At 39.7% G+C, this 23,353-nt stretch overlaps 1 protein-coding gene and 1 long non-coding RNA gene across 3 annotated transcripts; both read left to right on the top strand.

Annotated features, from left to right (window-relative positions):
• The first annotated feature begins 1,217 nt into the window (after positions 1–1,217).
• LOC114150906 (uncharacterized) lies at positions 1,218–1,945 on the top strand. 2 transcript variants are annotated; one of them, XR_003596856.1, is made up of 3 exons: positions 1,218–1,415; positions 1,496–1,769; positions 1,863–1,945. It is a non-coding gene; the product is annotated as an uncharacterized LOC114150906 (long non-coding RNA). The 2 variants fall into 2 exon arrangements; XR_003596855.1 differs by having other exon boundaries at positions 1,218–1,769.
• An 8,553-nt stretch (positions 1,946–10,498) lies between these two features.
• lrrc4bb (leucine rich repeat containing 4Bb) lies at positions 10,499–19,958 on the top strand. Its single transcript, XM_028043314.1, has 3 exons — positions 10,499–10,988; positions 15,154–15,726; positions 15,837–19,958. The coding sequence occupies exons 2-3, from the start codon at positions 15,484–15,486 to the stop codon at positions 17,805–17,807; spliced, it is 2,214 nt and encodes a 737-aa protein (XP_027899115.1). The 5' UTR covers positions 10,499–10,988; positions 15,154–15,483; the 3' UTR covers positions 17,808–19,958.
• The last annotated feature ends 3,395 nt before the right edge of the window (positions 19,959–23,353 follow it).

Raw genomic sequence — 23,353 nt, 5'->3', positions numbered from 1 at the left:
TTGGATTTTCAGGGACTTTCATTTTCACGTTTAGACTATTTCCATATTCAATCCTAAATTCTCAGTGAAATAAAATCTGGTTTCATTCAAAGTAATAATAATAAATACAAAACTTTGAAAAAATAAAAATAAAACATTTATTTTCAAAATGTAGAAAATGCTATAAAAAAAGTGGTTTTGAGTCTAAAGTTGCAAATGTAATCCAATACGAAGAAGTGTTTTGTGTTTTATTTCCTTCAAACGTGTCAAAACAGTAGAGAATTATAAATAATATCGATAAATATCGGTTATCGACCAAAACACCAATATCAATATCGGGTTTTGATATCGGCCCATATTTTCACATCAGTGCGTCTCTAGAAATATTTAAATGAAAACGTTTTCCTTTCTTTGGTTGAATAAACGTAAATGACTGCGTTTCTTTTGTCAGGAAACATGGTGACGGTTTACTCACATGTTGCTGGAAACACCTTAGGCTCTCATCTCACAATAGAGAAAAGACTCAAGAAAAGAGGAGCAAAACTGCAGCGCAGCCCCGATCAGAGTGATTACACAATCGTCTTCTGTCCGATCGTTAGTCGTTTTGAGACGGACATCCAGGCAGCGTTGTCCACCGTCCCAGGTAAATAAATACGCACCAGGATGTCACTATAACAGGTTTGTTCTCGTTTAACTGCTTGACTCACGCTTTGTCTTCATGCAAAGGAAGTCGGAATGTGATTCTGGTGGCGATGCACCACACGTACGACCCGAACTACACCTTACCAGACAAAAGGAGCTGCGACAACACGGCAGTGAAGCTCCTGGTGGAGTTTTTGTTTTTTGAGAAGAAGGGACTTCTGAAATGTCCGCGCAACTCAAAGGCAAAGAAGGCAATCTGGAAAGAGGTAATCTCAAAGAGCCGCAAGATCCCAAGGACATACTGTATATATATTTTTTAGAGTTAAAAACATAAAAGATGTTATTGTTTTATTATTTTACCCACTCAATAATTAAAAGAATAAAGTAATCCAATATGTCTTGGGATGAAATTAGCATTTTTGCCTAATTAAAGACAGGCAGTCAGTTTGCAGATTTGAAAGAAAAATAAATTGTGTTCTACTACCTAACAAGAGATAATTTGTTGCTAATAATTTTACTCTATTTAATACTTAAAGTTTCTACTTGTTGAATTGCAGTTGAGGACCGCACAAAATCATTCCAGGGGCCGCAAATCTGTTGGGAAGCTGGAGTTTTGGTTTCTGTGGGGCTGCTTTTCTTGTCTCTAGTTATCCACTAGATGGAGCCAGGAAGCTGTGTTGTCCAGAGGGCGGTCTCAGGTGTTCAGCCATCACACCTGCAGCCTATCTGTCATCAGCCAGTGTTTAAGAGAAGCCTGTCACCAGTCCTTCGATGCCTGAGTGTTGCCGTTCATGGTACTCTGTGCCCCTCAGTGTGTGCTCTCGCTGAGTTTTCTAAGTGTTTTACTCAAGCCTCCCTTGTGTTTTCCTTGTAGGTTCTCAGCGGCTGTTACCTTTGTGCCTTATGAGTTTTATCGTTTCACCTCCAAGATTCTTCATAAAGAAACCCCTGGTTCATAAATCCCTACGACTGGTTCTTCTGGCTGTTCAAGTCTGTGCTACAACCTGTCCGCCCTCCAATGAAGTACAACTAACAAACCCTCATCGCCGCCCATTCTCTCTGGATCTCCTGGCTTCAGTTCCAACCCCACCTGGACCCGACACTCACCCTAGAAACCAAGTTCAGCACCAGCAGAATACCTCCCCCTGGTGGATCAGTTCCATTTCATTAGTAAGGTCTCCTATTATTCTCTTTTTCACCTTCAGTACTACTTACTCACCTCTCATCTACTCCATCCTCAGAATCCAGATCTCCAGCTGTCCCATACCCCGGGCAAAGAAGATACATTCAAACTCTTTTTACAATAAACTTTATTTAACTGACATTCTCTGTATCCTGAAGTGTATTCTGCATGTGGGTCAAAAGATTAGCCTCAAATTATGACAAAATCGCCCGCAGCCCGTATTTTGGGCACCCCTGGTTAGACCTGTCACAGTAGCAGATTGTCCCAGAAATGATTGAGATAAACGATAATGTTGTAATATTGTTGTTTTGACACCAAATTCAAGCAATATATTAATAATGGCATAATAATGCAAGATGAAAACTTATTTTATAAAGATTTGTTAGCAGAGGAACTGCGAGATATTTTACATTTCCAAAATAAAGCACAAAAAATAAATAAATAAATAAAACAGAGACAAAAACCAACAGAATGTAAGAGGTTATGAAGTCTCTGGAAGTAAAACTGCCCTTCAAAAAAATACTAATAATCAGAATAGAAATGACTGATCTCGTTTTAATTTACCATGTGAATAGCGCCCCTGCAGGCGCAAACGGGTATTGCTGATTGTGATATAAATGGCGTTTGTTTGTTTTTCCGATCAGATAATCAAAGCTTTTCTGTATCTGATCATCAGAGGGGAGCAGCACAGCAGATCATGTTACACATATTTTAAATTCTTTACATTTTTTAAGGGACATTTTATTTCCACTTTTTTTTTTCTTGTTAAATGTAGAAAAAAAAGACAAATTGAGTTTCTGATGCTTTAAAGGTTGTGATATAAATGTTCATCAGATCTTTGGTGTTTAAAATTTTTATTTCTGTTTTTTTTCTTACAGCTGGGGATTTCAAACTTTCTGAAGATCAAAAATAAATTCTCATGAGAAACTCTTGAAGCTTCAGCTGATGTTATTTCTTTGTATCAAAATTAAAGGTTTGTGATTTTAAATCTAAATCTGTTTGTGGTGTGAATAGTTTTAGCTTGTCTTGTGTGGGAAGCACTGAACCATTTCTTCCTTTTTATTATGAAAAAATAAACATGTTTGCTAAATTACTGGACCTGGAACCTTCTGCGTTGGCTTTATGACACTAAAATGTATTTTCTATGTAAAAAATAACATGAATTTTGATATAAAACGGATTTTAACAGCCGACACTGAATGAGAAATTGTTGGAATCCAGATGGGTTTAGTTCAAAACAACAGCAAAGAAATATATGATAAAGCATCTAATATTCACTGCTGAGGTATGGTGTGGGGTCTGTAATGCTGCGGGACCTTTTCTTACTACATAATAAGCCAGATGATAAGAAAGATAAAAACGTATCCAAAGGTCCTTGTCATGTTATCCCAACATGAAATTCTGCAGGAATAAAAGTTAATTTTATTTTTAAGTTGTTTTTTTTTCATATCTTCACCAGAGCTTTAAAAATATGGAGATTCATATGACTTATAGTTATTTGAAGCATTAATAAATGCAGAAAATGTCCTAAATATCATAAATGAAGTACAGTACTGAATTTATTTACATTATGTTATAGTTTATGGATTATCACATGAAATACAAGCTGTACAGCAGTGGTCCCCAAACTACGGCCCGCGGGCCAGATGCGGCCCGCCTCCACATTTGGTCCGGCCCCCTGAACAATACCAGAGTATTTTCATATATGTGCATTTTTATTTGATAAGTTGGACTTTTGCAATAAAATGTTCCTTAGTAATGAACTTTATTTATTATTAACTATTAGTTAGTAACTATTTTATATATGCATATAATTGACCCTAACCCTTTTTTTTATGTGGAGAACCCAGTGTTATTTGGTTATTTATTTCATAAATAGTGTTATTTCCTGACTTTTGTTCTCTGAAGAATCCAGAAAAGGTTATTTGATTGTGCTTTCTGAAAAACAATACATTTTTATGTTTAGCACTCTTACAATCGTCACACTTTTTCTGTTACAAAATGACCCCGGCCCCCCATCAGAGAAGGGACAAGTTATGTGGCCCTCACAGGAGAAAGTTTGGGGACCCCTGCTGTACAGAGTCCAGTAAAAGTGAATAAAAATAGTAAAACTGATGTTGCTTTTTTGAATATTTGGAAAAATCTGCAAAGCAAAAACAGTTGGGAGTGTTTGTAAAATACTACAGGGTGGCTGCAGTTCACCTTTTTGCTCACAAGATGGCAGGCAAGGCTTTGTTCATGTTAAAATTAACAGCTGAAGGGCAAAACATGAACACAAAGCAAGAAATTATCCAAAAATTAAGACGCTTTGCAGAATCTGTTATGAAGGAAACATTAAAACATGCTGCAGTAAATCGTGTATTTTTTCTTCAAAAAATGAAACAAATAATAAATAAAAGAAATAACATAAAAAATGTTTTCCCCCTATTCATGAAATGGGTTTTACAGAGCGAAACAGTTAAGTTGTTTCCAGAAAACTAACACAGCCTGAACACATGAGCCCCACTGTGAAACATGGTGGTGGCAGTGGCATGCTGTGGGGAGGCTTTTCCCCAGCTGGGACAGAAAAAAAAAATCACAGCACTAATATCTCACTAATTAAGTCTTAGTTTTTGGATTTGTGGAAAACTGGATGAGCCCTGGGAAATCCAGAAAACAGAGCTGCAATTACCCATTCTGTCCACAAGATGGCAGTCAAAGCTTTGTCTCCGCTCAACGCAGCGCCTCCTGTAATGGCTGACCTGAGCACAAACAAGAAATCCTCAGAAACGGACAAACTTTCCAGAATCTTTCCTATCAAAGCCCGAATATGAAAAACATCCTTCATATTAGATTTTCCTGAACATGTGAGTCGAAACGGTGAGAAAAATGAGAAAGAGAGTTTTTTCTAACCAACCCGAGGCTGGACCGCGATTCCTGGAAAACACGTAACAGCTTCAACAGTTACACGCAACAGTTTCTGTTGGTTTTTTTTGTTTGTTTTTTTTAAGCGGTTAGCGGACCCTAACCCTATCCCTAACCCTAACCCTAACCCTAACTCCAGGAAGCTCTCGGCTCTCCGTCTCCGTGCAGAAGGCCGCACACACGTCTGAATGTTTACTTGGAAATCCTGGCTCACGTACAAACACCCACACAGCCCGGCATATACAGCCATGTGCACAAACACACCGTGTACAAACTCAAAGCGAGTGCTCGCAGACAGGAAATGATGTCAGCTCTCGTCTCCAAGGAGATGGAGGCAGTTGCTAAGATACTGTGACACTCGGATTTTTCACTCTATTTTCTCTCCTCTCCACTCTCTCTGTCACACACACACACGCACACACACACGCACACACAATCACACACACACACACTAACGGATGTCACTGTGAATAAGTTGAAGCTCTCTCTTGTATCTCTTTTATTCTCTTGGACATAAGTCAACCCAACGTTTTCAACGGAAACGCTAAATATAGCCTCCCAAAAAAATATCACTTAGTTCAGAATCCCAATTAGGAGGTCAGAGCCGTTAAATAGAGCTTAAATCTCTCCCCCCAATGAGCGCCTCCTGCAAGATGCAGTCTTTGAAGTGCGTCGCCCGGTTTGGGATTGGGGGTGTAGCTAACGCACTGATTGATGGACGGGAACCAAAGCCTCTCCTCAGTGTGAGCTGCACCTCTCTGGCGCTATCAGCATGCCACATATGTCTTGTTGCTAGCATGTTGCTGCCAAATCCACAGCACCCTCCTCTTCTCCTCCCCTGTGGCGTCCTAACACACCATTAAGAGTTTATAGGGTTTGGGTTTGTATTGGAGATGCAGTGCACTCATCCTCTGGATTGGGGGATTAGCCGTCTTCCCTATATTTCTACTCCAAGACCCTCACTGTACTGATGACACAAGCAATACAGCAGCGAGTGTTTGTTCATTTATTGTGCACAAATGCATGCCCTTCTCCATTGCTCCTATCCACTCCTCACACACACATACACACACACGAGCATGCCATACATCCATAAGAGGGATATCAGATTCAATGTGCAATGACACAGAGAGGACACAGAGTGGAAAGAGGGGAATGAAGGGGAGCCGAGGCGCAGGGTGGGTTTGGCATGGAATCTCTTTAAATGGTGCGGAAGGCAAAAAGATGTACAGACAGACAAAACGAGAGGCAGAAAGGGGGAAAAAACGCTGAAAGGCAGTTTGGATCAGAACTGGATATAGGTGAAGATTTTTTTACCATGACTGAGAGAGAGAACGAGGAAAGAGGAGAAGGAGGAGGAGGAGGGTAGGAGAAGAGGGAAAGGAGGAATATCCTCTGCACCACTGTGTGACTGGAAATTTAATAGAGGGGGAGAGATAGAGAGAGGAAAGGAGTGAGAGGGGGGAGGGGAGAGGAAGAGAGAGGCAAAAAGGCACAGAGACCTCATTGCTGTGCAGCTTTCAGCAAAAGCTAGTGGATGGAGGACAATGGTCGCCACGGCGTTCACAGAAGAGGGGAGGGGGTGCAGAGGAGTAGGAGAGGGAGTTCATATCTTCAGGGTCTTTCTGAAGCATCACTGGCCTTTTCGCTCCTTTGACCTTTAGTGTGCTGAGACAGAGCAAAAATGTGCACAGATTTATTTTTACTCACAAACTGGGATGAAAAGCTATAAAAGGAAGATTCTCCTCCTTCCAGCTACGACCTGAACCCGGACGGATCCATCCACATGTGGAGTCAGACATGGCAGAGAGCAGGGAGGGAGGCCGCGCTCTGACGCAGGAGTGGCGCCTCTTTACGGCACAAACAGTCTCTGTTGGCTAATAAAACATGGAGCAGTGCGCTGATGGCACACTGTAAAACATGTGATTCACATTTCTTCTTCTCTTTAAGTCAAATAAATTTAGTGAGTTTTAGATTTTGAACCTAAATGTTTGAGTTTGTGAAAGATAAACTCACAGCAGTAAGTTGTGTTAACTTTTTATTAAGAGTTGAATAAGCAAAGTTTTTAGGTTAACACTTAAAAAACTGAAAGAAGAAAAAGAGTGGGAACTATTTCCCAGAATGCTTAGCGGCGTGTTTTTGTTTCCTGAGATGAAGCGTTACATTGATCTGACTCTTGTGTTATTAAGGCAAATGTTTATTTTAATGCAGCTGACAGTTTGCAAAGCTTGAGGATAATGTCCTGATCACACTAAATGTTTCTGAGCTGAATTCATTGAGATGTTTCATAAAATTCATCATCAGATCACAAATTTGGTTCATGTGATTTGAAACTAGAATTTTAATTATTCTACAGTAAAATCAGTCGCTATTTCAACTCGATATTTTTGACTAAACTAATAGAGAAATCAGGTCACATTTTATTGCATATTGTGATTTAATTTGGTTTAAACTGCATTATTAAGTTAAAACTCACAATTCACGATTAATGAACTTAAAAAACAATATTTAGACAACTTGTCTATTGGTGTTAAATCAACTTTATGAACTTTAATTTCTGAGTTAAAACCAAAACTATTTTCTTGTTGACTTAAATTCAATTTAAGTCAGCAGGTGGACTTTCATTTTCAAGTTAAACCACCTTCTAATGTTTTACAGTGTATCTCAGAACGCTTCCTGTTTGCACTTTAGCAACAGAAGTTTTTTTTATTTTAGTCATGTGCAAAGCTCATGAGGGCGACCGACTTTTTTCTTTTTTGCGTTTGGATGCTGACAACAAGGAAACGCAGCGGCGGCTTTGTTTATTCACAGCGTTGTGTTTACTGTAGAAATGGACACATGCAAAGTCTGCAGAAATCAGACATCATTAGTTAGCAAGATTTAATCCTGGCTGGCCGTTACCAAAATGCTCGCCCTAGCACTGGGCATTCATTATGAACATCTTCTGTGTGTTTTATTGGGATTGCATGATAGCGCAGTAGAAAGTGGAGCATCATTTTAGAGTGGAAGGAAAATGATGCACGGTTTTTAAAGTTTGAAATAAAAAAAGAGTTTTAGCGCGTCAGTTTTCAGCTCTCCTGAGAGAAAAGTTTGTAGAACCACAGCTTTAAGTTCTCTGTGGTTTGTTTCTACCAGCTTTGGTTCAGCTAGTTCAGATTTAAAGGACAGCGTCTGTAAATACTCATGTTCACATCTTGCCTCAGATTCCCAGTTGAGTTTAGGACTTTCAGCAGAATTCAGTTTTTATGCTCCACAAATCTGGAACAAACTTTCACAAAAATATTACCAAGTATTTTTGTTCCAGTTTCAAGGGCAAATATCTCAGTACACCTGAAATAAAACAAAACTAACAAGTAGCTTTTCAGAAAGATACAAGAGTTTGTTTCAAGTCAATAATTCCTTAATATTGTTGAAAATCTTCTAGTTCAACTGGCTGATTATTTCACTTATAACATGTAAAAAATGACCTGTTTATAAGTAAGAATAATCTGCTATTAAGGAATTATTTACTTGAAACAAGCTCTGATATCTTGCTGAAAAGTAACTTGTAAATTAGTTTTGTCTTATTTTGAGGTTGCCCAGGTATTTGCACCAGAAACTACTTGGTAAGATTTTGTGTTTGACTAAATGTAATCTTTATGGATTGTTTTAATAACTGGTTACTGTTTTATGTCCTCATGGTATGAACTGTCTTGTTGCTGAAATGTGCAAATAAATGTTACTTAAAGAGGATATATTATGCAAAATTCACATTTTGTACATTTTTGGTTTTCTACTGCTTCATAAAACATCCCAAATGTAAAAAAAAAAACCACACACACCTATCAAGTGTTTGGCAATAACTTAATGTATTTTGGATTCTGGAAAATGAGCCGTTTCAAAAACTTCTGGAAAGTAACCTCACAAATCAGCAGACAAATTACCCAGCAACCAAACCTGAGCTCCAGAATGTTTGGTCAGCTGGTTTTCCTGCTTTATGCTCTGTACAATGGCTGCTGAAAAAGACAAAGTGCTTTTTTTTGTTAACTAAATGTCTAGAAACCACTTGCTGCCTTCTAGTTGGTTGCGCAGGAGGCTCCACCTCTGCTTTTCAAAGACATATAGTTGTGTTACTCCACATCGGTTTACAGTCATTTGCGAATGTAAACGTTGAGTTTGGATTTAAAGTGACAGGACGCCTTAAAACATCTCAAAAGTTTGATTTTGTGCAAAACGTGTAACAAGCATGTTTTTCTTTCGCCCATTTATCTATCCTGACCTGATCTAGAAAGCATAATAAGGTCACCTTTAAAACTTCCATACATATTTTCTGCCTTTTGGTCAAACAGTTCAGATTTTTCTCATCTGATTCAGAGCCCCTTCTCCTGTGTTTGTTCTCCTCTTGTGTCAGAATATTATTCCTCCATATCTGCGATGACTCAGAGAGAGAACGACATGTCTGCTGCGATCCTTGGTCTTCATGACCACTGAGGCCTCAGCAGAACAGCTGCAAGTATTTGGAGATAAAATTAGATGCCAGTAAAATCTTTTTTACTAATCTGGATCTGACGACACATCTGGATTTTTAGGACAGAATAGAATAAAAAGGCCCTTTATTAATCTCACTTGTTACAGAAGCACAGTAACAAAATATAACCCACTGAATATAAAAATAGCTATAAAAAAAGTACTCAAAAAAAAAATACATTAAATTTGGACTTTTTAAAATACAGAATTTATACTGTATGTAAAAACCTTTTTTTAAAATCTGTATTTAAAATTGTCATATTTTTAAAAAATGATTGCATGAATTTTAAAATGTGTGGCCTTCATGTACCATATTCTACCATATTTATCTATAAATAAATATAGATAAATATAAATTCTGTATTTATCTACAAATAAATAGAGAATATATATATTTCACATGAAGTGATTTACTGCATGTGATTATTAAAAAGTCTGATGGCAGATGTGATGAGCGACCTCTGGAAGTGCTCAGCTTTACTCTGTGGGTGCTGAGTTTTATTTAGGGCTATCAGAGTAAAGGGGGGAAGGAGCATCTTACTCTGATTTTTAATTGGGGAAAAAAACATTTTATTTTTGTTTCCAGGTTTCATGTCATTTGAGCTCCGTCCATCTCGTTATCAACTCTGAAAAGCTTCCCACAGCATAATGCTGCCACTACCACGCCTCATAAGGGTGATAGTAGTTTTGCATTATATGCAAAACAGCTTTATTTAAACCAAAGTAAATCATCTTCAACCAGTCTGGGTTTTATTTAGGGGGCTCAGAGCAAAGGGGGTAAATCTGATTTGTATTTATGCAAAAATATGAAACCAATATGTTGTTTCTTCCATTTCACTGTTATGGACAACAATGTGTTGCTTGGTCACGTTTAGTTTTTGGTAAAAGTCTGAAAAAGAAACGTGCATATATATTATTATTATTTCTTTTTTTTTTTTTTTTTTTTACAGAAAACCAACCAGAACCGAACAATGTTTACCGGAGACAATAAACTGAAATCTAAAATCTCATTTTCTCCGCAGAAAACACACTGACTCACAGTGTCCCACTGATATTTCAGTGCTGCTGAGTCATATTAATAAATATGACCATACAGCTGCTCGTTACATGCACAGAGCTGATGTTGCAGCAGGAACCTGCACGGTCAAATAAAAACCTTTCCATGTGAAAATCTCCTTGATTAATGCTCCCAGCATCAGACGGACGCAGCCACATATCCCCCGCTCCAATTACGCCTTAGTGGGATTCAGTCGGAAACATACGGAATGTGCGTAAAGAGCCGTTTATGCTGGACGCAAGGCGCTCTGCCCGGCGGGCGACGTCGCGTTCGCTGCGCTCCTCTCCAAGGATAAGACGCATCGATGCGCTCGTCCCCGACCTCGTTCCCTAAATGTGACAATTATAACATCATTTTCTCCAACGGCCCGTAATCTGATCTCTTCTTTCTCTCTCTCCCTCGCTCTGTTTTTTACCCCTCGCTCCTCACCCACCCCCACCCCGCCTGCTCGGTTCCGTGCGTGTGTGTGTGGATTGTGTTCATCTTTAACCTGCCAGCACTGTAGCCCCCCTGCGTTGCGTTGGCGCTGCGGATCTAGCTTACAAGAACAAGAGCCAGCTCACAGCCGTGGAAACAAGCGAATCAATTTAGGGGAGAGACAAGGAGAGACAGATAGCGAGGTTGTGGAGGGGGGGGAAAGGCACGATCGCAGAGGGGGCACGAAAGGGAGAGAGGGGACGCAGACATTACGCCGCATGCAGACGCCGAACATTAAAGGTATGTACTGTTTTAAGCTTTTCTTGGACGTACAGGTAGAAAAGGGGCTTAAATGTTCGGTGTGTTGTGTTGTCATGTTGTTTGTCTGTAAAGATGCCGAAGTCAGTCATCAGCTGGGGGAGAAAAATACCCGAAAAGGTTAAAGATGCATAACATTTTTGGTAAATAATTAATAGGATTTGATCATCTAATGTAATCAAATGATACACTCCCTTATGTAAGCCCGCACTCACGCGCACTAGGCCTGTTTTTCTATTCATTTTTAAAAAAAAAAATTTACATCCAGAATATTTGTATCGTGGGTGCAGACGTGTTGTCATTACCCCGAAGAGAGAATGGATGCAAGCCATTTTGTAATGCAGCATGTGCAGAATTAGGCCTATTCAAAATGTCAATTGCGTCCCGAGAAGGTGCCCGTGCAGTGAGCGCAGCTGCAGATGAATAAGGCCATTCTGTGCTATTGTAAGGAGATATCAAGCTGGCGGCTATATGATGAGGTGAGATTGCAGATTAGGATGAAGACTGGAGGAGGAAGCGGTCCAGTTGATGCATTTTTATCACTATTTTCGGGGGATTATCTTTCACACTTCACGTGTAAAGAGGGGGAAATGTTGTCATCAGCCAGAAGAGAGAGAAAATGTTGTTTTTTTTAATGTGGATGCTGGTGGAAATGAGCCCCATCCTGCCTCGATTCCCACGTCCTGAATCAATCTAGCGTTGTCATAGTTACAGTAGATGATGTTGGCCCTGCTGCACCTGTGCAGCTTTGCGCTCTTCTCCATCATTTGTAAATACATGATATGTGACTGGCGGCTCCCAGCCTCTGTGTGTTTGTCCTCTTTCTGTTTTGCCTCTTTGCAGACCTGAAGGAGAAGCTCTGTGAGTGCAACCAGATGCTTATGATGATGTGATTGGGCCTGGAGTAGTTGGTCAGCAGCTTGGAGCTAATTTGTCTTTTCACGACCCAGCGCTCGCCTTCGGATCAGATCGAAGAATCAATATCTACATGGTTGCAATCTGCTCTTGACATGTTAAAACAGCTCAGTCCACGCAGGGGAATTCATCTGAGTGAAAGTGGGAAGAAAATCGCAGGGGTTGAGGATGAAGGCCGGGTTTTAATGGTTCTCAGTTGAGTTGAGGAGTGATGTAAATATTAAAGAACATCAACGTGTGCTGCTGCTGCTGCTCTGGTGGAGTGGAAAATTTCAGGATGGCAGGTCAAGTCAACAGGTGTCCATACAGTTTCATCCTCTGCCAAGGAACTTCTGGTTCAAAAGACAGAAAAATAACAAAAGTAAACGGCTTTCTATGAAGAAAAGGATTTATTTATTTTATCACCATTTTCTCTTCTTAGCATTATTTTAGAACTAACAGGTACAAACTGTCATTGACTGGGGATTTTGGAACAGTTTTTATTTAATATACTGAGTGTCAGTAATGCTACGATATCTGTGTCTCCAATGACCACAGGGCCGGATTTAGGAGATGGGAGGCCCCTGGGATAGAGTCGAACTTGGTGCCCTGTTGACATGGAAACTACACATGATAAGGGCTACATTGTGACAGAGTTTGAATGTTCTACCTCTGAATATTTAGCTTCTCTCTGGGTACTCCAGCTTCCTCCCACAGTCCAGAAACATGCATGTCATGTTAATTGGTCTCTTTTCATCTCCTTTAGAGGAAATGCACAAGTTCATGGTTGTATGTCCTGTGCAGTAGAGTGATCGGTCAAATTATATCTTAGCAGTCCACATAAAAAGTTGCTTAGAAACATTGCATTATTTCTGGAAACATCCAAAATGCCAGGCCTGTAAAATGTAAAATGCATCGCCATTTTTGAAATACACCAAACATGTGACCTGGAGGATGTGGCTAAACATTGCTGTCATGGCTGACCAGGGTTTCAGTTGAAGGTGTGACGTTTGCAAGGAATTTCACAATGATTTTCTACACGAAAATCTGACGACTAAAACGCCTCACCAGAAATAAATAGTTTCTGGAAACATAAATATAAATAGTTTCTGTAAACCTTTGTAATGTTTGGCCCTGTCATTGTTAGCAAACAGATTTTATTCCCTGGGAAAGCTGATGATCTGTAACTGGTTGAATATTAATAATGTTTTGATGCTTTCATGAGTCACTGTAACAATACAACAACCATACTGGATCCCTTGATCTTAAAGAAATATTTTACCGTTTTACCTTCATTCAGCCGTGTTAGATGTTATTACTAGAGGAGAGTAGGTGGAAAAATATGTAAATAACACCTTAATAACAAAACAATTTAATAGCGTGACGTTGAAATGTTATTAGTTATGGATGGGTGAACGTTTCTGTGTGTCAAAGAGAGGATGTGGGATGTGCTCAGAGTCTGAAAAGGCCTATTTTTTATCACACTTTTCTATATGAGCTTTTATAAACGCTGCTTTATCACTTCGGAGAACTATAATTTCAATAATGACTCATCTTGACTTCAACCTCAGACCTCATAGAGATGCCAGATCTGCTTCCTCTGCTCTTACTGAAGGCCAAGGTTCAGACTGATCAGATTTAGAGCCACTTCTCGTCTGTATCGGCACCGTCTGACCAGAAGTCTCATTTTTCGGTCGTCCATGATAACAGATCAGGACTGAGGCAGATATCTGGTGATTTGGACCGAATAGGTGCTGCTGGTCTGTTTTGCAAAGCTTCATCAAGCCCGGCTAAACGCAGTAACGTTGAATAGGGCGACTGGACAGTAAAAAAACACAAGATGGTGAGTGAGCAGGTTGCCACAGCAACCGTGTTCCTGGGAGTGAATGCATCGCTGCTGCACAGGAAAGCAGATGCTGAGAACTGGCTATGTATGGATGCTGACGAAAGAACCCCAGTTTATTAAGGGAATTAGAAGCAGCGGCTTCTAATTCCTGGTTTTCATCAACAAGGATGATGAAAACCAGCGGCTCTTGGATACAAGCACCTTCTTGTTGACTTTATTCCACGGACGTTGCAGCCATGTGACCATTAAAGTCACAGTGTCAAGCATGAGGTGTTTGAGTAAACAACAAGCACTCTATCTATCGAATCATTACGCCCAGGGATTTCTAAATTTAGAGAGTCTGCTGATCCATTTCTGTTTGAAAATGTTTTCGTCACCCTTTTAACCACAAATTGCAATGACACAGTGCAGATTTGTAAACCCTCCCTTTTTAAATACAAAAAAAAGTATGTTTTTTAATAGTTTTACAATTTTTGTTTGAAAATCTTTGGCATAGCATATTATATTCAACATATGCATTAAAGCAGCTTGTCAGGTATAAGTTATTACCCTCAAGTATAATTAATGAAGCTGTGACATTGTGTACTTTCTTGTTCCTACTGCTATATTCAGGCCCAGTGATTGATGAGTGTGTGCAGTGGCACCACAAAGGGGGGCTGCGGGTGGGAACACCCCCCCTATGAATTTACTGCTACCCCTTCATACTGTACTATTTTTATACTGTACTATTTTTCTTAATAATATTCTTTATTTTTTTTGTCCTTCATGTTGCCTCTTTTTGAAAGTCAGGATCATGTGTTTGAAATAAAAAAATACAAGTTTTATTTTATTAAACATTGGTGCTAATTTTCTTAAGTCCAGGCCTGGAGAGCTACTATCCTGCAACTTCTAGATGTCCAAACCAAAATTAAATGGCTGAAATCCCTCATCAGGAGGTTATTTAGTCCCGGTAACACAACGTTTGATTCAGGAGCGTTGGATGCATGTAAAAGTTGCAAAACAGTAGTGGATTTGGGCATGCCCGTTCTAACAAATCAAATTAGTTGTAACATTTCAACATGACAACAGGGCCTACTATTTAATTGTTCAGACATTAAATTAAAAAACAACAACAGGAGGTTATGGGATCAAAATGGAATCAAACCAAACCAAAATGTCAGCTCTGCCTAATCAATGCCTCAATAAAACTCCTGAAATTCTCTTATGGCTTTGTTGATTTGTTGAAATACAAACCATGACTGATGATTCAACATATGAAAAAAAATGGCTCCAAACCACTAGCCCAGTTTGTGGCACCAAAAATAATATATATTGATTTAAGCCTGGCTTTTTAAATTGTTGCACCTAGACTGATGTTCTGTGCACTTACTGTCTCTCTTTTCTTTGTGTTTCTCTTTCTTCCCACAGTAAGAAGCAACAGCCTCCGCACTGACAGCCGTTCTCAAGGACCTCTCCCTCCTAACTTGATAGCTACTTTGGTGAATGTTATGGGAGCAGAAGTGCAGGACTTCTTTCAGTGAAATATCAAAAAATCAAGTCTGATTCCCAAGAAAGTATGAACAAAGTTAAGTAGGTAGCTTTACTTACCAATCGTTACTGTAACATTTCAAGTTTTTGAGTCTTCAACACAGAAAAAGTCAGATAAAATCATGAATGTCGAAAGAAGCACTTAACTGACCCTTTTGGAGGTGACTAATCAATATTCCAGAACTAGGGGTGGGTCATGACTCAGTTGCCATGCGTCTTGTCATGGTGACCAGCCCCTGCACCCTATCCCCCCTCCTCTGGTTGGTCCAGCTCCTGTTGTGGTTTCACCACCATGGACCCCAGCTGACAGAGGCGGCACCGCCATGTCCCAACCCCTGCACCTGCTCCAACCAGGCGAGCCGGGTCATCTGTACAAGGAAGAGTTTGGATCAAATCCCAGACAGCATTTCAGAAAACACAAGATACCTCAATCTACAAGAGAACTCAATTCAGGTAAACATGGTTTGACCTTCAAAAGTCAAAGAATCAAATGACAGGTTTTGATTTCAATAATGCTGATGTTGCCACCATGTGTCCCTTTTTGTCTTCTTTGTTTACACAAGGTGATCAAGTCTGACACATTCAAGCATCTGCGGCATCTGGAAATTCTCCAGCTCTCTAAGAACCACATCCGGCAGATTGAGGTGGGAGCTTTCAATGGCCTCCCCAACCTCAACACGTTGGAGCTTTTTGACAACCGTCTTACAGTGGTACCAACTCAAGCTTTTGAGTACCTCAGCAAACTAAGAGAACTATGGCTACGAAACAACCCCATTGAGACACTGCCAGCCTTTGCTTTTAACCGCGTTCCCTCATTAAGACGTCTGGATCTGGGGGAACTCAGGAAGTTGGGTTTCATCTCAGAGGCTGCCTTCGAAGGTCTGGTAAATCTGCGTTTTTTGAATCTTGGCATGTGCGGCTTGAAGGACATCCCTAACCTTACCCCGCTTGTACGACTTGAGGAGTTGGAGTTATCAGGGAATCAGCTGGGGATTGTCCGTCCTGGATCATTTCAGGGACTGGTGTCACTTCGAAAGCTTTGGCTGATGCACTCCAGAGTGACTATCATTGAACGCAATGCTTTTGACGACCTCAAGAACTTGGAGGAGCTCAACCTTTCCCACAATTCTCTGCATTCTCTGCCCCATGATCTGTTCACCCCTTTGCACCAGTTGGAGAGGGTACACCTCAACCATAATCCTTGGGTTTGCAACTGTGACGTCCTGTGGCTCAGCTGGTGGCTTAAAGAGACAGTTCCCAGCAACACCACGTGTTGTGCTCGTTGCCATGCCCCGCCAGGCCTGAAAGGGAAGTACATTGGGGAACTGGATCAGACCCACTTTGTCTGCTATGCTCCAGTGATTGTGGAGCCGCCCACTGATCTGAATGTCACCGAAGGAATGGCCGCAGAGCTGAAATGCCGTACCGGAACCTCTATGACCTCTGTGAACTGGTTCACCCCAAACGGCACGCTGATGACACACGGATCATACCGAGTTAGGATCTCAGTGCTTCATGACGGAACACTGAACTTCACAAATGTGACCGTGCAGGACACCGGGCAGTATACCTGCATGGTAACCAACTCCGCTGGGAATACCACTGCAACCGCTGTGCTCAACGTCTCTGCTTCTGATCCTAGTAACAGCTACAGCTATTTCACCACTGTCACAGTTGAGTCAGTGGAGCCAAGTAAGGAGGAGAACTCAGCAAGACAGTATGTGAATGAGACCTTTGTTGGTTCCCCCAAGCCTCCTGGTCATGGAGGGGTAGACGGTCTATCTAGCAGCACTATATCACCATCTCTGTCTACTCTGTCACCACTGTCACCCAGAACTACTGAAAATTCAGTGACTGTGTCTCTAATGGATGTAACTAACATTCCAGGCCTGGATGATGTAATGAAAACAACTAAGATCATCATTGGTTGCTTCGTCGCCATTACTTTTATGGCAGCTGTGATGCTGGTGGTCTTCTACAAACTCCGTAAGCAACACCAACTACACAAACACCACGGCCCTGCCAGAGCAATTGAGATTGTCAACGTTGAAGATGAAATTGGAGCTGGGGCTGGAAGTGGCATCTCTGGCGGTTCGACGATAAATTCTGGGACTGGTACAGAGGGAACCTTGAGAATACATCACCCGGAAGTAGTCAACCTTCCCAACATTGGTCGCACGGATACCCTAAACCATTACTACAAGACACATCATTTCAACAACAATGTGATGGGTCTCAGTATCACCGAGGGGATGGGACCAGGTGGAATCCTCAACAGCAAGAACCAGCATGGCCAGGACAACCCTATCTCCTGCACATCAGTCCCAATCTCTACATCAAATTTGCTCTCTGCATCAGGCAACGGCACCAACACCAGCTCCATGTCCCCACCGCTGCCGATGTCTCTCCCCATGCCAACTATGGGCTTACATGGATCGATCAAGGGTTTCATGGGCCAAAACCAGAACCCCCAAATGGAGCCGCTGCTCTTCAAGGGGAGCTCCAAGGAAAACGTCCAAGAGACCCAGATCTAAAAACAAAAGCGAGTGAAGAGAGGGAGAACGGGCAGGACTCAAAGACAGAGAGGGAATTGATGTCGGGTTAACGTGTGGAATGATAAGACACTAGAGCGCATTGACTTTACACCAGGAGAGAGGATAGACTGACACGGCAATACACAAACACATAGACTTATCCGTGACGGTGTACTGAGCCAAGGATTACCACAATGGCCCAACTGTGTTTGTAGAAGCGACCATGGCCATGGAGATCAAGGAGTGACCATTGCTACAATGTAAATCTGTGCCAAAGCAAATGTTTTTTGCAGTTTCTACAAGCTGTATTCTCGTAGGAAAAAAGAGACAAACTAGTCTGTCAGAGTAATTCAGTTCCCCAATTGTTGTTGGCCAGCAGAGATGAAAGATACGCACAGCACTTACCACACTGCAGAATGGAGATGTTTCAGAGTAAAATACAAGACATTTTTCTTCCACAAAAAAAAAAAATACATGAGACACACTCTCTCAAGTGACTCAACAGACTCCCTCAAGGTGAAAATTATGTAGGCATAATAGATGGACATAAAGGTACAGTGCAGTACAAACTACTGTGAAAAATCCACAAATAATATAAATATATTTTCATCTAAATATGTATCATTGCAGACTCCAATGCAGACATATTTTGGGATGGATGTATAAGCCGGTATAGTTTGTTTCTTCTTTGTGAATAATCAGGGGCGGTAACAGGTGGACGTTTGTTATGTTTTAAATTTGGCTACTTCTCAGAAACATAAGGGCTCAATTGCAACACTCATTGTGAATCTTTCAATTGGCTTTCGTGACCATTTAGGTTGTAGAACGGTAAACGCAGATCTCCGTTTGACAAATTTTCATCTGTTGTTTCAGTAATAATAATCATTACAAACTTTTTTGTGTTTTGAGAGTGTATTATGTATTTTGTAAAAGCCAGCTATGTGGTATTTGAACTGGTAAATTCTGACACTTAAATGCCAGTGCCGAATGATGGTAAAAATGCTGTTTCACCAATATTTTAAATTAATCCTGTATGGATAAAAATAAAGTATTGACATTGTGGTATTTGAATCCGATCAGTAGCCGGATGATTGCTTTTAGGCTGGAATTTGATACGACCATGCAGCAAAATGCTGCCATGATGATGATTAGACATCTTCAGCAGCATTTAAGAAAAAGGATTACGCATCCATATTAGGATGATTGGAGTGAGTGAAAAATGTACAGTATATTAATAAATAATGTCCGGTTGTATGACAATTGTAAGATCCACATTTTTACAGTGTAACTTTCATATGTTAAATGCCATTTACGCTTCTTGCGTTTCAACTCTGTATTACTTTATTTTTGTTAGTTTGATATAATGTGTACAGTTGTCTAGCCATGTGTCATTACGTGTGAAATAAATCAATCATATATTGGGTTGTGGCGGGTCAATATGGCAACCACACGAGTAAGAAGCGAGACATTATGGAGTCCCTCCTGCTCTAAACCTGGATTGAATGTATGGTTTGTGGTTTAGCCGTTAGTCACCCTGGTAATGATAGGGGCCATCTGTTTTGTAACGCTGTTCAGACAGGCTTTTAGTCATTCTCCCATACATGGGTCACAGACGCTACTGGTTCTGGAAAATAAACATTTCTATGAAGGCGGTTTAGTCTGAAATTAGTCAGCTTGCTTCTCCCATGATCATTTGTGGGGTTTTTTGTTGTTTTTTTGTCAGGTTACTGTTCTGGTGATTATGAATGAAAGAAAGATTGAAGACATCAATAAAATATATGCTTACATTGTTAAACAGGAACTAAATGTTTGTTGCAATTGAGCTCAAATTGAACTGGTGACCATTCAGTCTAGAGCTCCGTCGACACATTTGTGGCTTTTTTTGCACCCCTCCCTTGGAAATAGTGTTTTTAGCTAACAATGTACTTTCAGAAGCATAAGCTTTCAGTTTTTTTATGTTATCTGGAAAAGAAACCTTTACTAACTGTAACAGGACATAAGAGGTCATAGTAATAATGATGATGATGCTAAAATGGGACATTTGTATGTCTAATATAAGTGATGGATTTCTGCCATAGAGGTTTTGAAAGGAACATCTTCAATGCCAGTGTACTCTTTGCTCTAAAATATCTTTAAAGATCTGTGAATTCCCATCTGCTTCTGTGAAATAACTGATCGCTTCTGATAGATTTTGAAATCTTTGGTGTTTACAGGTGCAAAAAAAAATCAGAATATCAACAATGGTATATTTTTAGAAGGTCAGCTCAAAAAGTAAAGTCCATACGTAGATTCATTACACACAGAGAGATATATGTCAAGCATTTTTGTAATTATGGCTTACAGCTAATGAAACCCGCAAATTTAGCTTTTTGAAAATGTAAATAATGGATAGTGAAAACAGCAAAGAAGGAGTTTAAAACTTAAACATTTTGTTACGAGCATGTTGCAGCATAAAGATCTATAGGGAAAAGTCCAATATACCAATAATTTATTAATGGAAAGTTGAGTGGAAGGAAGAAGTCCAGAAGAAAATGGTGTTCAAGCAACAGGACAGCCTTTATTAGTCCTGTTAATAAACATGAACATTTTTTCAGAACCACAGGCCGATCACCTCAATGTGACGCTGCATTGATGCTGTAATTCATGTAAAAGGAGCCCAGACCAAGTGTTGACACTGCGTTTAAAGTCCAGTTCTTATCGGTCTTACACCCATTTTTTTAATAAGAATCAGAATTTTTGGTTTTCATTAGCTGGAGGCCGTAACCATGAAAAGCAACAGTCAAATGCTTACAGTATATCCCACTGAGCGTAATTATTCAATATAAAACCTAAGTTTCATTTTTGAATTAAATAAATTAACTTTTCAGCATCATTCTAATTTACTGATATGCACCTGTAATTATGTGATCGTATTAACAGATCGGATGTTGACCCAATGAGAAACGAAGAGAAGAGAATTTAAAAACCAGGGTTTTGTTTCTCAGGCGTATTTTCATCTGAATGTTTCAGATAAATATTTTAGTATTACAGCCTGAGGTGAGCTGTTATTATCTGTGAAAATAACAGTTATCAATATTCTTAAGTTTGGAAGAACAATGCAGACTACTTGAATCCAGGATTTTAGCCAACATGTGACTCCTAATCAAGAACCAAATAATAATATACAGAAAATGAACATATTTCTAGTTTCCTCTGGTAAAGATGTCCAAAAGCCTTAAAGTAAATCAAATTTTCATTGCTGTACCAAAACCACCATGACAAACAACTATTGATATGAAAATCATCAGTGGCACCCCTGGCAATCATTTTAAAGTAAATATTTTTGAATTTGTCATTTTAACTTTGTTGATTTCTAATTTGTGTTCTATGATTCTCAGTCTTGCAGGTTTAGAAATACGACACAGAGGTCCATTAAGCCAACCATCACTGATGTGAGCATGTGAAATTTGATTCCCTCTGCTGGGACTTTAACTGAAACCGTGTGGTCAGATGAGAACAGGGGCCTTTTCACATCAAAAAATGAAAAATCCGGCTCAACGATTGGCTAGGATTGGAAACCTAAATCCATCTGTGTCAGCTGGTTTCCTCAGAATCAAAACAAATGCGAGTGAAACCCCAGAGGCATGCAAATGTGGATTTCTTTGCATTTATTTTTGTGTATTTTTATTATTTTTTAAATGAGAAATTGATTTTCCAGGTGGACCAGAGTTTGGTTGTTTGGTCCAAGTTAAACTTTTACATCAGACTATTCGAGGAAACCGTCCTTTTAAATTGGACCTCACTGCAAAAACACAAAATTTTAAAGTATCTTTGGTCCAGTTTCTAGTGTAGATGTCTTAGAGACAAACTAACTTAAAAGAAACTTTTCAGCAAGATACACGCACTTGTTTTAAGTGAATAGTTCCTTGATGTTGATGAAAAAAGTATTTGTTCCATTGGCAGACAAATTAACTGGGAAAAATGTCTTGGTATAAGTGAAATAATTTGCCAGTGGAACTAGAACTGGGTTGCTAGGTAACGGTTTGGCTTGGCTGGGGTTGCTAGGTAACGGTGTCAAAGGAAGTAGAAATTTTTCAACAATATTAAACAAAAACAAGCCTCTATATCTCGCTACAAACCTACTTTTAAGTTAGTTTTGTCTTATTTCATGTGTACTGAGATAATTGCACTAGAAACTAGACCAGAAATACTTGGTAAGATTTTGTGTTTTTGCAGTGTAGCAACAAGGACTTCACAGGTTTAAGGAGAAACAAAAAGGAGGTGACTGTTGGAGAAGCAGCTGATACACACTGCTAAGTACGGTGGAGGATCTGTAATGCTGCGGGCTTGGTTCTCCTCCAGGTAACTGTGCTGCCATGATATTGTGATTTTCTTAATGTGGATAAAAACACTCCAATTAAAAGCCAAGTTTTTCAAACTTATTCAGCGGGAGACGATGCTACAGCAATGAAACAGGAATTTATTTTGAGGCTTTTTACACATCTTCACCAGGGATGAAAACTAATTTCTGCATTTTGAGCGGCTCTGGTTACAGTTGAGGTATTGAGGCTTCAGCAGTCACTTAAACCAGATGATTTAGTTCAGATATTTGTTGGTCTGGTGAGGAAAAATGTATTAAAATCATTTTCTGCAAGAAAAGAAAATGGACTGACCTTTAATTCCTGTGAAGGTAAGCTGCTCTGTTTCATAAAATCTCTAAAAAAAACAAAATATCTGCTTTGAATTGTTATAGAGGGGAAAAAACCAAAATAGAACAGTGCTTTTTTCTAACCAACTGGATGATTTAATTGCTTTAAAGCATCCAGCTGTTGCTTGTTCCTGGTAGCAACGTCAGTTTGGGTTGTTATAACTTAACTTTTTTTTTTTTTTACATCAGATACTCATGCAGGTGAAAACACGTGGTGGACGACTGCAACGTCTTCAGGTCTGTCAAAATTGAGACGTGTTGTCCTCGCACCTCGGTGAATGACAAGCTAATTATTTCACTGCTTGCCTCAATTTTCCGCCAGCCATAAGAAGTTATTCAGCAATTAGAAACATATGCCACTTTAATTCATTGTTGTGATTTCATCCTGCAGAAAAACTAAACAGGAAACAAGCTAACAAGGTCAACGTGATGAATGACGTCTGCAGAAAGTTTTATTGTGAAAAATTAGTTTTATTTAATTTTTCTCACTATATTACATTTTGGAGGCAGGAGACATTTCCTGCTTATTGTAACCAGGCTGGAAACAATTGTTTCTTTAAGGTTTCCTTACTATAAACATCTACATTTAGCTGCTTTTTGTTTAGCATGAATCTATAAAAATTCATTGTTTTGTTGTGGTTGGGATGATAATCATCACTCTAATCTTAGATAACAGGAGACAGATTATCTGAGTAACTCATTAAAAGGGTCAGAGGGAAAAAAAGCTGATATTGTTTTAACAAAACCAGCAAAACATTAATACATCCCATAATCACTAGAGCGTGGCAGCTGCTTTAATGGATCAAATGGTCTGTCATGTTACATTAGCATAATTGCGCAGTAACCTGCACTGCTATTT

The sequence above is a fragment of the Xiphophorus couchianus genome, chromosome 2 (genome assembly GCF_001444195.1).
Source record: "Xiphophorus couchianus chromosome 2, X_couchianus-1.0, whole genome shotgun sequence".
NCBI lineage: Eukaryota > Metazoa > Chordata > Actinopteri > Cyprinodontiformes > Poeciliidae > Xiphophorus > Xiphophorus couchianus.
The sequence above is the reverse complement of the archived record's forward strand: the minus strand, read 5'-3'. Positions and strand labels throughout refer to the sequence as shown.

Coding starts and splice junctions, on each gene's coding strand:
- lrrc4bb (XM_028043314.1), top strand. CDS start 15,484: ATGCGTCTTGTCATGGTGACCAGCCCCTGCACCCTATCCCCCCTCCTC. Junction 15,727..15,836: donor TACAAGAGAACTCAATTCAG/GTAAACATGGTT, acceptor TGTTTACACAAG/GTGATCAAGTCTGACACATT.